We start from the raw sequence: 12628 nt of genomic DNA on the forward strand, positions 1-12628 counted from the left end.
ATGCGAGATTGTTAACAAGTCCACCATTTTGTTTTAAAAACAGTCAAATGATTTTTTCCTCATGGCCAAACATACCTTGATGGAGGTCTTCCCATCAGTCGCTCCAAAATAAGGTGATTTTTCTTAATTTTTTCAGCTAGATAAAGCGACACAAAGGAATGACTCTTTGCATTTATTCAAAGGTGGGTGTGAACAGAAAGAAAAAATAAAAATAATACAAAATGGTGTACTTATTAATAGCGGCTCGCAGCTAACAACATGAACGGGGTCACAACTTCAGCCTCCCTATACATCCGTAATACACAATAAAAATTTTGTTGTTGTCAAAATGGTCTTTCGCAAAAAAAAAAATCATGCCTTTTGGCCGAATGTCCAAAAATAAATGAATGTCCAAAAATAAATTCATTTGATTCATACTCTTTTTGCTACTTGTTTGTCCAACAATTGCACTGTATTGTAATCATGCACATCAATCTAGTACGAGCCACCGTCGTTAACAAGTCTACCATTTTGTTTTATTTTTTACAAAAAAAAAAAAATAGAATTCAAACTTACCTTCAAATAAATAAATAAATGATATTATATTGTTTGTGTTGGTTTGTTTGCCTCGTAAAAAAATTTAAAAAAAACACCGCCGACTGATGAGGAGACTCCCTTGAATCGTGTAAAATGCACCAATACAAGCACACTTATTATTTATCGTTGAAATACGTTGATAACTTATTATCGCCGTTTTTCAAGTTTTGATACTTTTACAACATTCAAACAAACAAGAAATAATTTCATTTATCCAACTCTTTACGCACCGGGTGGTCGCCAAAAATTCATGTTCGTATATGCGAACATTGCTGCTTGCGTCAGTTTTGAAGTTTTGAAGAATCGCAATGAGTATAAAAGAGAGGTGAGGAGAAAACTTACTAACACTTGCACGCGTCCCTCTGCTCGCCCCCCTCTGCCCATAGTTGATGCCAAATAGTGACGTAGCAATTTGGGTTTCCCATTGAGTTCGTCTAGTTGTTTACATTTGAAGCATTCACTAATACTAGAAAAATTCACTCTCCTCCTCACCTCTCTTTTATGCTCGTTGGAAGAATCGGTAAAACAAATGTTGCCAGATATATTTTTCTTTTGATAAAATACATGAAGATTTAAACTGACGTTATTTATTACGAATTTTGCATTGTAGCGTTCGCCACAAGCGCCAATTGCACGGGGTTTCTATGTGACACATTTTTGCTTTCACATGTGTTTTTTGGATCATGAAAGATGACGTCTTTTCATAGGCCTGGTTCGCCGTTATGGAGCGTAAAAATTGGATAGAATTTTAAAGAAGGCAATTCGGAGACTGACAAAAAGGCCAATTTGGTGCAATTTGCATTTTGGTTTTACGTATGTATTAGTCAAAACAGATATTTCCTGCAAAAAATAGTAGTGTGATTGGTGAAATTCCTAAGTTTAGGTTCTTCTATTTTAAGCAGTTTGCATTTGTTTTGCAGCGGATTTTCTTCAGCACTAATATGACGCCTAAGTAACTGCAATTTTGGTTGATTTTTTCCAATAGCTTCCTATTAAAAGATTTTCGGTGTTGAATGGTGTTTTATACATCCGTAAGACAGCTACTTAAGCAAAGTTTACTCCCCTCATTGAAATTGATCGAATTTCAGGAGTTTGAGGTCGTTTTCAAATACGATTCTGAATGATCAGTAAAATTTCAAATTTTATTTTCTAAGTTCGATGCAAATGATGAACTGGTCGATTTGAAAGATTATCCGAGTATTATTTCATGAGATAATAAGAATATCCAGAAGCTTATTCTTACCACAAACAAACAGACGTACTACGAAAATTATTTCCGGGATTAAGATAATGGTCATTTCAGATGAGTTTCAATTATGCTGATTATTCCCGTCGTAGCGGTAGTGGCGCTGATGTGCTTTTTCCCTTTGAACTCAGTTGACAGTTCTTGTACGCCGTGCTGCCAAAACAGCAGAAAGGCTGAGAATTTATCTTTTGCGGAATATGTCCAGTACATGTTAGTAGCAACCACAATTTTCTTAGATTTTGTACGGAGTGGTACGTCTGTTTGTCTTTGTGATCTTTTAACATTTCGATGCCAATTTAAAAGTACCGCGCATCAAATCCTTAGAAATAGTCGTTTGTTTCTTACTCTACTCTTACTGTAATCATTTGCCAGAGAAAGGTAGCTTCCATCAGGGAAACAAGAAACAGTCGCTCGGTACTAAATCTGGCGAATACGGAGAGTGGCGAAACAGTTCGTAGCGCAATTTCTTCGACTTATCGGTCTTATCGCAAGCAGGATGGACGGGAGCGTTGTTTTGGTGAAACAGTACTTTTTTGTCACAGGCTGTTTTGCCTTGATTGCAATGTCCAATCGATCCAATAATGTACAACAAGATTGTTTAGTGATTGTTTCACCATGCTCAAGGTGGTCAATGAATGTTATGCTTTATGAATCCCAAAAAATACTGGTTAACAATTTACCAACTGATCGTAGCGTTTTTTAGGCACTTTGGACGACTCTAACTAGGCCAAAAACACCCAGCCAACTGCCGATAGGAGTCAGAAGTGTAGCGATGTATTCATGTTTCATTTAATGGCACAAATCACCGCACAAATTTCTTCCTATAGCACGTAATTAATGCCAGATTCTCCGGCGTAAGTTTGATACGGTGGTCTTTCCTATCAATTGTTAAGAAACGTGGCGCTCACTGCGCACACATTCATGAATGATATTACCAACGCGTTCCTTAATTTGCCCGCTCAATTTCAAAGTCATGTTTTTCTTAGATATTTTCCCGCGATACTGTCTCATTTGGCCTTATCAACTCTGGACTCTTAACCCACTCTATGGCATCACCTGACGTCTAAAATTGGATTACAGCTTAGCAATTATACTCGATATTTTGAACGATGAAACTATTGAATATGGTTAGAGAGCAGATCGATCCTTATTTATTTAATTATTTATTCAAAAACAAAAAAATCTGATTCCTCTCCACCGGGAATGGGTTAAGACTCTTGTTTTAGCGCATCAGATTTCTCACTGTTAAATCTTACCATTTTGGAAAATGTTATACAAAAATATTTACTCAATTTGTGTTCCCAACAGATGATGGTTATATTATTGGTACAATGAAAGACTGGTTACTTGGTTGTATCAGTAACTTACAGTATCTGACTGTGATAAATGTTCGCCAACCGGTTGCTCAATTAGTAAGCTTCAAAGCAGTTCTATGCTAAGAGACTCTATGCTTATTTTTTTCACATGCCAACATGAATACAATACAATATGTACAGTATTTTCTACCAACTTCAATCAGTTCTATTCCTATTTGTACTTTTCAGCCTTTTATTTGTGTTTCTCAACTCTCTGACTTTCTCATACAATGAAAATGTTTGTATTGGTTGCCTAGCATTGCTGATAAATGATGCCCTTTCATTTGACTCGACGAATAATTAAAGGTGATGTACAATTCAACAGAAGAAGATAATGTGCTGTGAAAAATGTTTCCTTCAAATTTTCTAACTGTCGACCTATCTCTACCCTTGATCTACCGAAGGTCAAGGACATCAGCAAGAATGGAAAATTGCTTCAGGGGTATTTGACTACTTAATACGTGAATTTGATGTATTAAAACCACCATGCCCCATAAGCTTTTTGTATTGTCTGGGCCTTTTGAAGCGCCTCCGCTAGAAAGGACCACAATGAGTGAAAAATTCACTTCAAAATTACGTGATTCCTTCCATTGTTGTCTTCATCAGTGCCGGTGCAAACAAAGGAAACGATTTGTCGTTCCATTTCCTCCACCACCCTGTGCGTGTAATCAACCGGTTCTCTGTGGTAGCAGTTTAAGCTGCGTTGTTTGGAATGGTGAATGAAATTAAACGTTATGCGCGCGATCTCATGTGGTTGGCGCGAATCGATGAATACGGCAAACACGCCCTTTATTATATACGCTGCACGTGACTATTGAGCTCGTATCTTAGTGGCGAAAGGCGTACAAGCAAAAAAATTTTTCGCCACTTGTATTGGGTCATTATTTCGATAACAAGCTCCCGAAAAAGGCGAATCGCTTGCACACAATTTGCTGGCAACCGGGTCGTAGATCACAAATCTGTCATTTGTGGCGCCTTTGTATCGCATTCTTGGGGTCCCCAAATGGCGGCCACATTTCGACCCGACGTTATATGAGCCTTCGCACCAGTAGTGTGCGCGTATATGTCGAGTCATATTCCTTCGTTTATAGCGTAATTTAGCGCCCGTTATTAAACAACAACTGAAGATATGAATTACGGCGTGCTTGGGCAGGGAACAAATCGTTTAAGACACTCGGTGTCCTGCACCCCAAGTCGAAGGGCAAAGTGATTTTTTTCTCTCTACGGAGGACATCAAAATTCCTCCAGCGAAAGTGCGAGATCGTAGTCATAAAGTCATACATCAAAAGTTGGACGACGACGACGAGGACAAAAGTCCACCTGGTGGGAGTAATGCAAGTAAAATAGAGCTCCCGAAAGACTTCCCGTGACGTTCGTTTGGGGGGAAACGAGCAGCCATTCACCGAATCGCGAGGGAATCTTTAATTCAAAGGAAATTTGTTTTCCAAATGTTCGTGCCGCTCTATCCATTCCGATCCGAGCGGGAGCATATTACGGATGTACCGGAAACGAGATGGAATTTGTTTCCGCCTTCGTTATCTGACTTACAGTTCGTCTGTCAGTCAGCCAACCGTGCTTCAAGTCCGACGGATGGGAAGCTGATTGTCTGGGTCAAAGAGCTGCTGCCGAAAGCATTCTTCGTGTCTCTAATGTTTTTTTCCTTCTCCGTTTTGCCGACGGTGAAATTTCTGCTCCGACAGGTGGTTGGGAGTGGATTTTTTTTTTCGGTATTGTCTTTTTTTCATGGTTTGATGGATGGCATGAAAGTAAAATCGAGCCAAAAAGGTTTACCTCTAATGGTATTTCTAATCAAGTGGGAATATTTTGCCGAAAGAGAGAGGACCTTCGGCTGGGGAATTGGTTCGAGGTTTACAATGGGGTCATGTCTTTCAGTGGAACCAACGTCTGAGCTCATAACCTATACAGTTATGTAGTTGGCAATTTCATTTAGATAAGAGAAAGTCATTCTGGATTCATCCAAATGCATTGTTCAACTGTGTTTTTCGAGCTAGTGTAAAAGACCACTTGAATTGCTTGCTTTAACCATCAAAAGTTGGTTGGGTGCCCCACCCTTACCACCTTTTCCTCGATACATGTTTTGTTTTATTGACATTTCTTACCATAAAATTGTATTAATGCCAACAATGTTCCGGTTATTGACATTCTTTGTTGGGTAAGACAAGATCTTTCAAATAAACACTTATTGTTGGAAGACATCGACCTCTATTAGTTTTTATAACCACATTTGCTGTCAGATAAAATATTTTTGCTTTTTTAAGTTTCGCTTGTGTTTTAGTACATCCCTCCTGCTCCGGTAGCCAAGTGAAACATAACCAACGAGTTCATTCACGACAGCAAAAACCAAACTCGATTTTAACCGCGTATCGATTTGTTGTTACATCGATCTGTAGAACGATTTTTGTTTTTGTATCTCGAGTTTGGTTTTAATTTATTTTTATTTAAGCATTGAACTTTTTTTTCCTGGGATCGTCCTCGCGCACTAATCCATCGTATCAAAAAACAAAAAACAAATTTTTGAGGTGTCAAAGCGCCATCTGACAGTGACAAGCGTGTGTTTGATCTTGCTTTTAGCCCGCTGTTCATTTTATTTTTCGATAAATTTCGATGTGATTATTTTTTGCTTTTTGACTCCAAGAGGATGATCCCAGCTTAACGCGAACAACAAGAAGCAATCTCCGGGAGATGGAAAATCTACCGATAGTCGGTAATTCTGGATTTTTTTTGTGCACCTGCTACCAGTAGATTTCCCATCCGTTATCAATCGTATCCGTAATCGCACCGGGGACCGGTGGCTCCAGTTCCAATAATACTAATATATGTTTTCCTGTTTTCCTTCCTTCCGCCCGTCTCGCGCATGTATGTGTGTGTGTCGCACGTGGAATTTTCAACATTTCACATGAACTCCATCCGAAATGAAATAAACAGCTCCGGCATTGAAGGAAACCCGACCGTGTTCTACCGGTTGATGCCGGGGTCGACGGCGCAAACCAACAAGCTCCACACGTTCTACCTGCAGCAGCGCCCGGACAACGGCGATACGTGGGCGGACATAAAAGTCAACCATCCGCTAGATTTCGAAACGATAAAGGAGTACAACCTGACCGTACGAGTCGAGGTAAGTCCCGTACATAGTTTGTTTATTCTTTCTTCATTTCCAGCGTTGAATAGCCGAGCTTCTCCGACAATTGAATTGCAATCTTAGCGCGTCGTTTGGAGCTACCGTTTATTATCTTACCGAGTGGTGTGTTTTTTTTTCGGGAAGATATTTTCATTGCCTTGTTTATTTATGAAAGTACATTGTACATTGCCATCTGTTAGCAGACAGTGCAGATTACAGCTCGCTGAATCGTTTCGAAGAATTCGAAATAATATGGCCTTTTGATTGCAATTTTTTTGCCTCCGCCAGCAATGGCAGTAAATCTGATACAATTTATATGATTTATCATTTTAATGTATGTGTAAACAACTTGTACCGTACAGGATAGCAGTGGTTGTATGAGCCTACAACTAATATGGTAATGTAAGAAAAACTGCCAACTGTTTGTCTTTATTAACCATCGACAAGTACCACACAATGGGTTAAGCAAGGGGTTGTCATTCTTTAGTGAGATCACAATATTGTTGACCAATATCGCTTATAGAAAACATGTGAACGATTGACATGCATTCCTGCAATTGTTTGCGCAGTTATGAGTGGGTAATATTTATACAACAAAGGAAATATTAGAATACATCATGTATAAAATAATGCTTAGAAAGACGTAATGTTCAAAACAAAAACATTACAAAAACTTCGTCTGTTTTAAATTGGGTCAACACATTTAGTGAACCACAGGTAACCAAATATACATGAAACAACTTTTTCTATTAAACTTCCCCTTCTCTCATAGTGTTTCGTGGTCATGGTCGCTCAATACAAAACAGACAGAGTTTTCGTGGTGTTTTTGAGAATAAACTCATGTTAAAGTTCTTAAAAGACATGTATGAAAAATATGATTCAAAAATTACCAGTCGAAAGTAAAAACTTAAACCTCCAAAATCGAAGTTCAAATTAAAAGTAAACAAGTAAAGCAAAAATCGGAATATAGGGGAACTGCGCCATTATTCATCTCATTAACCCTCTAGTGCCCAATGCCGCCATTTGGCGGGCTTCAGTCGAAGTTCCGAAAAGTTTCAATAAATACTTAAAAAGTGTTTATAATGGTTTATAGTGATTTTATCGAAGTCCGTTTAGAAATGAATTTGGGCACTAGAGGGTTAAGCCGATATTCACGAAGAATGCACGGATTAAATACCAAATTTTCACGAAATCATTGAACAAATTAACAAAATACGCTCACGTGCTCTTATAGAATCGCCCAGTATTAGCTTAGCTTGACTGACTGCTCATATCAATGGTTGCACTCCGTGATTGATCCGAGTCGGTAAAATTGCACAGTGAATCAACAGAATGGGGTTAGGAGTGACCGATTATTCTCATTGTACAAGTTTTAGTAACTCAATATTTTGAAGGATCAATAACGACGCTGGCCACGTCCTTGCAATCAGGTGGGAAGAGGAAAGGGATGTTAGTGTGACCCTTGCTGTTTGGAGACAGTTTAAACCTCTGCATCTCCACAAATGTCACAGGAAGGAGGTTTTTGTTAGTAGGGAAGGGCTCGTTGGATCAGGATTCACTTTGATATAACATTTTACCCGTCTCTATTTAGCTATTATCGGTTTATTCTATGTTCAGCCGGCTGATTAGAAGAGCACAATTAGCTTATTGATATTTGGTACCGGTTCAAAGCAATAGACATTAACAATGCCTTTGAGGCCGCGCACAGGTGTGCATGGTTTATTTCAATAGAGAACAAAATTGTTTAAATTTACTGATTTGAGACCGATTTACACAATATAATGCTATTGGAGCCACGCACATTATTCTACACGATGTGGATCTGATTTAAACCAATAAACCATATGAAGGCTTTTGGGAGCACATACATTTCGTAGTTGCCCGCTTCGTGATCAATCTGAGCTACTGAAGTTGCACAAGGAACCACGTATATGGCTACTTGGGATTAGTTTGCCATCTTCAGTGCACAACAATTCAGTAACTACCGCATTGTATAGATCGATAACGGCGCCGGCCACGTCCACGACTGAGATGGAAAGGAAAGGTATAGGTCACCGTGATAAGTAACCAAATAGAACAATGTTGCGCGCGATGTTAACTCATTACGAAGCCGAACGATGAGTATCTTTTTTGTTGAACATCGCGAAACTAGGTGAGCGGCACGCGCGAAGACCATTCGCCACCAGGATCATCTAAGTGTTTAAATATTTGTCTATTACCAAAAACACAATACTCCTCGAGAAAGTAAACTCCGGCGAACGCGGTTCTTTGAAAAGTATACGTTGGGTGATCATTAGATCATTCACGATATTTTTTCTTCCTGTTGGGTACATTTTCCACTGCGACCAGAGATTTGATCTTTTGTGGCGGGCCCCTATTTGATGTAAGCCTTATCAGGGTGTCGTACCACTATTGGGTTGAATGTTTTCCACTTGCTGAATATATCACGATATTTATCGACCAAATGAATCTGTTCCAATTCGCGATCCGCTTATATAAAAGCAACGCGTAACAATCTCCGGTTAAACCATTAAACCGAATCGAGTTCAATCTTTTGATATTTTGTCACTGTGGTAAGTCGCCCATTACGAAAACGAACGCTAAGTATCTTTTTGTCAAACAACGAATTCAAGATACCTGAGAGAAAACAAACGCGTTTCAGCAGACGCTGCTCTTTGGAAGGTATGCATCGCAGTTATGAGATTTACATCGAATTTTATCGACTGTACGAAATCTACTTCAATTCGCTACGTATTTATATTAAAGCAAAGCGTAAGCAGTCTCCGGTCGAATGGTTACCGTGAGACATGAATAATTATCTGGGTATACCTCGCGAAGTATCTCCATTACGAAAACTCATCGATAAGCAAACCCTCCCGGGTTTAAGACGCGTTTACATCGAAGCACCATGCACGACCGTTCCATTTTCGCCTGCCGACGCAGACAATAACAGTTACCTATTTAATAGAAAAATTGGCAAAGTTCCATGCATACAAAGCCTCGACGATCTTAACGACGGTCATTTCAGAGACGTATAGCTGTCTCTTTTTCATGCCATTTCTCTTTTCGGCCTTTAATGGTTTTCACTTTTTCTCTTTTTATTAACACTACCCGCTCACCAATACCAACACAACGTTCCACCTATTTTCGCATTTCAAACCAACGAAACCGAGAAACTCTTTCTTGATGAAAACTTATTTGAAACCCCTAAATGGTAATCTTTATAGCTTCCGTACGCAGCGAATAGTAATTGTAAAAATTTTAACCGCGATGCGCAAGTGTACTTCCTTTATGGGCCGTGTTCCCAGATCCTCTCTGCTCTTATAGAATCGCCCAGTATTGTAAGTTCAGTAAACTTAGCTGGATTTATCCTGAATTTTGTAAAACAAACCATTTTTCACAACGCTTCCATGTCCATCTCAAAACTTGAATCACTGCTCAATTATTCATCTCGACAATCATTCATCGACGCCCCCATATTCATCACACTGTTAATCATGAATGAATCACATTTTCACGAATGAAGGTAGCCGCAGCCCGTCGTAGTAGGTTACCTAGATATCCGCTGTAGTTGTTTACGTGCAAAATTGGTAACCCCTGTAGTGCTGTCGATTTATGTCAATTATGTCGGAATAATTCAACGTTTCCAGTATGATTTTTTCTTATTAACAGAAACTGATTTGGTAACTTTTGCTTTTCTCCAATGCAGTGAAAACAGATGAAAATACATACAGTTGAAATTTGGGAATTGAGGAAATTCATCTCATATATTTCTGCTAATTAAAGCTGGTTTTTGGAAATTTGTGGTGAACATTTCGAAGATTAAAGTATTCTTAGTTTAGTGAGTGGTTTTGTTTAGTGATTAAAGTAAAAAGTGGTCCACTAGTGATGAAAGAAACTTTGGTTGGCTGCTTAACGAGTTCCGTTGTAGCCGTATAGAGCAATACGCGGACTTCGTTTTCTTAGTTAGGTGATTGAATCAAATGAGTTTTCGAGTGCAGATGCCCGACTAAAATATCAAATTTAGAGCTTTTTAGTGAGTTTTTAAGGATTCTTTTATATGAGAAATCTAAACTGAACTAAGAAGAATCGATTCCATGCATTTGCAGATTGGTTTAGTTAGAAAATAAAGTTTGTTTAGTTAGAAATTTTCCCTGTGTTCAATTGTGTTTTCATGTTGTATGAGCTGAATATATAGCCTGAGAAGAATAATGAAACAGTTTAACTATCAAAATAGTTGAAGAATGAAGGTTTATATATGTATACTTGACTCCTCCAAGGCTGAAAAACATTAAATTCTTCTACTTTCCATTCCGTGAGATTCCAACCGAATTTGATCTGACCTTTTCCAAAAGATCAAAAATCTATCATTGTTTTTTAAATTTTACACTGTTCCTGATTAAATGAGATAAACCGTGGTGGGGTTCGTACTCTCAAGATTGCAAAACAACGTTATTGATGATCGATGATTGGCCGAATTTCGAAAATCGGATTTATGGTTTTGTAAAACAAGACCATTTCCAATCACTTCAACTGTATTTGGCCACTAGGACCCCTTTTCATCGAGTTTTGAAACGTTTTCGAAACCAGACCGCGAGTGACTAGCGATGGCTGAGGTGATTTTCGGAATTATTTTATATAGGTATTACCAGTTCCATCGAAGAACCCGGTTTCAATAGCAGAGCCAGAAACGGACAGTAGCTGAGGTGAAATGTTCAACAATATCAATAAATTTTGGAATTAGAGATAGACTTAGGTAACCAAAAATCATCTGACCGATCACGAGCATTCTTGTTTTGAAAAATAAAAAATTGTTGGTATGTTTGGAATACCTCGAGCCAGTTTTTGGAGCTATCTCGGGTATACCTGTTTTACTGAAAAGCCCAATTTTTGGAGCACCCTTACTAACACGCATAGAATCCTGAGTAAGAATCCCCAGGATACCTTTAACTCGGTGACGGAATCGTGAAAGGAATCGCAAACACGATCCAGAGGATTCCCACTCACGATTCTTATTCAAGAATCCTAGAACCATATGCAGGGCATTCTTTTTTCAGGAATCCTTTTCAAGGACGCTCACGAATCCAATGTGAGGAATTTATGCGAATCGTATGTGTTTGTCCGGGCGTGTATAGAACAAGTTGAGGTGAACAGTTTTTTTCAAGCTCGCCCTTGTTTCCCAAAATCTTGGAGTTAGATATGAACCAAAACTCGCAACCATTTAGAATGAGGCTAGTTTCTTCGGGGAACCTGGTCCCTGAAACTGGACCAGGAGTAGCAAATAAAGACTGAAATGATCAATTATACGAGAAGTGATAACCAAGTTCTGTTTCGTTACAATAGAGTTTGTTATGTCGCAAATCCAGAAGTAGCCATTTTTTCAGAGGAGAATGATTCTAGGAACTGCACCAGAATCGGCCAAAAGAGGCAAAGGTGGTCATGAACTCCTACAGTGATCACCAACGCTCTTGGTGGGATTCGAAACCACTGAACCACACTTGAAGTGATCAAGTTTCATATGTCGCAAGCCAGACATCGGAACCATTGTGAGTATAGTCACATCCAACCGATTCCTGGAGCTCGGCCAGGATTGGCCATTAGACGTCCAACTGGCCGAATACCGATCGGAGATAGTAATGTTTTAAAAAAAAAACATATCATTTGATATGTCGCAAGACGTCATGCTAAAGCTCTATTCCAACACGTGTCAAAAAAAGCCTAAAAATATAAGTAAAATTGCACTACTCATAACAGATTTTGGAAAAACATTAACGATATTTTTGAGCGAAATAAAAACATTAGTAAAATTAAGTAGAAAATTGATGGAAATATTATAACTAGCGATGCCGGAAACAGTGGAGCTCTTAACAATTATTGTTCCAGTATAGGCACCAAATTGGCTGAAGCAATACAGCTCGGCATGAGCCGTTTTCGAGTGTAAATGTTATTAGACAATCTATATTTTTACAGCCTAGTTCGCCTAACGAAATGACATCCATAATTCATGGCCTAAACTCTTGTAAAGCGCCTGGTTTTTCAAACATCTTGAGTCAATGCTTCAATAGAATAATTGAATCAGGTCAATATCCAGATTGTTTCAAAGTTGCTAAGTAACCTTACCTTACCAAACAGTCCCAAGCCGTGGTTTGGCCTTTGCTGTACGTAAGAGTCGTCTCCATTCCACTCGGTCCATGGATGCAGTTCGCCAGCTCTGCAGTCTGCGTAGGGTCCGCAGGTCGTCTTCCACCTGATCGATCCACCTTGCCCGCTGTGCACCTCTCCGTCTCATCCCTGACGAATTGGTTTCAAGAA

At 39.0% G+C, this 12628-nt stretch overlaps 1 protein-coding gene across 2 annotated transcripts in view; it reads left to right on the plus strand.

Moving 5' to 3' along the window:
* The window catches only part of LOC129731065 (neural-cadherin), a 393666-nt gene that overhangs the window by 28318 nt on the left and 352720 nt on the right, over window positions 1-12628 (plus strand). For both annotated transcript variants that reach the window (XM_055690805.1, XM_055690804.1), the window contains exon 8: window positions 6124-6313. In XM_055690805.1, coding sequence (XP_055546780.1) covers window positions 6124-6313 — 190 coding nt within the window. The remainder of the gene's footprint in view (window positions 1-6123; window positions 6314-12628) is intronic.

Source organism: Wyeomyia smithii, chromosome 3 (assembly GCF_029784165.1).
Source record: "Wyeomyia smithii strain HCP4-BCI-WySm-NY-G18 chromosome 3, ASM2978416v1, whole genome shotgun sequence".
NCBI lineage: Eukaryota > Metazoa > Arthropoda > Insecta > Diptera > Culicidae > Wyeomyia > Wyeomyia smithii.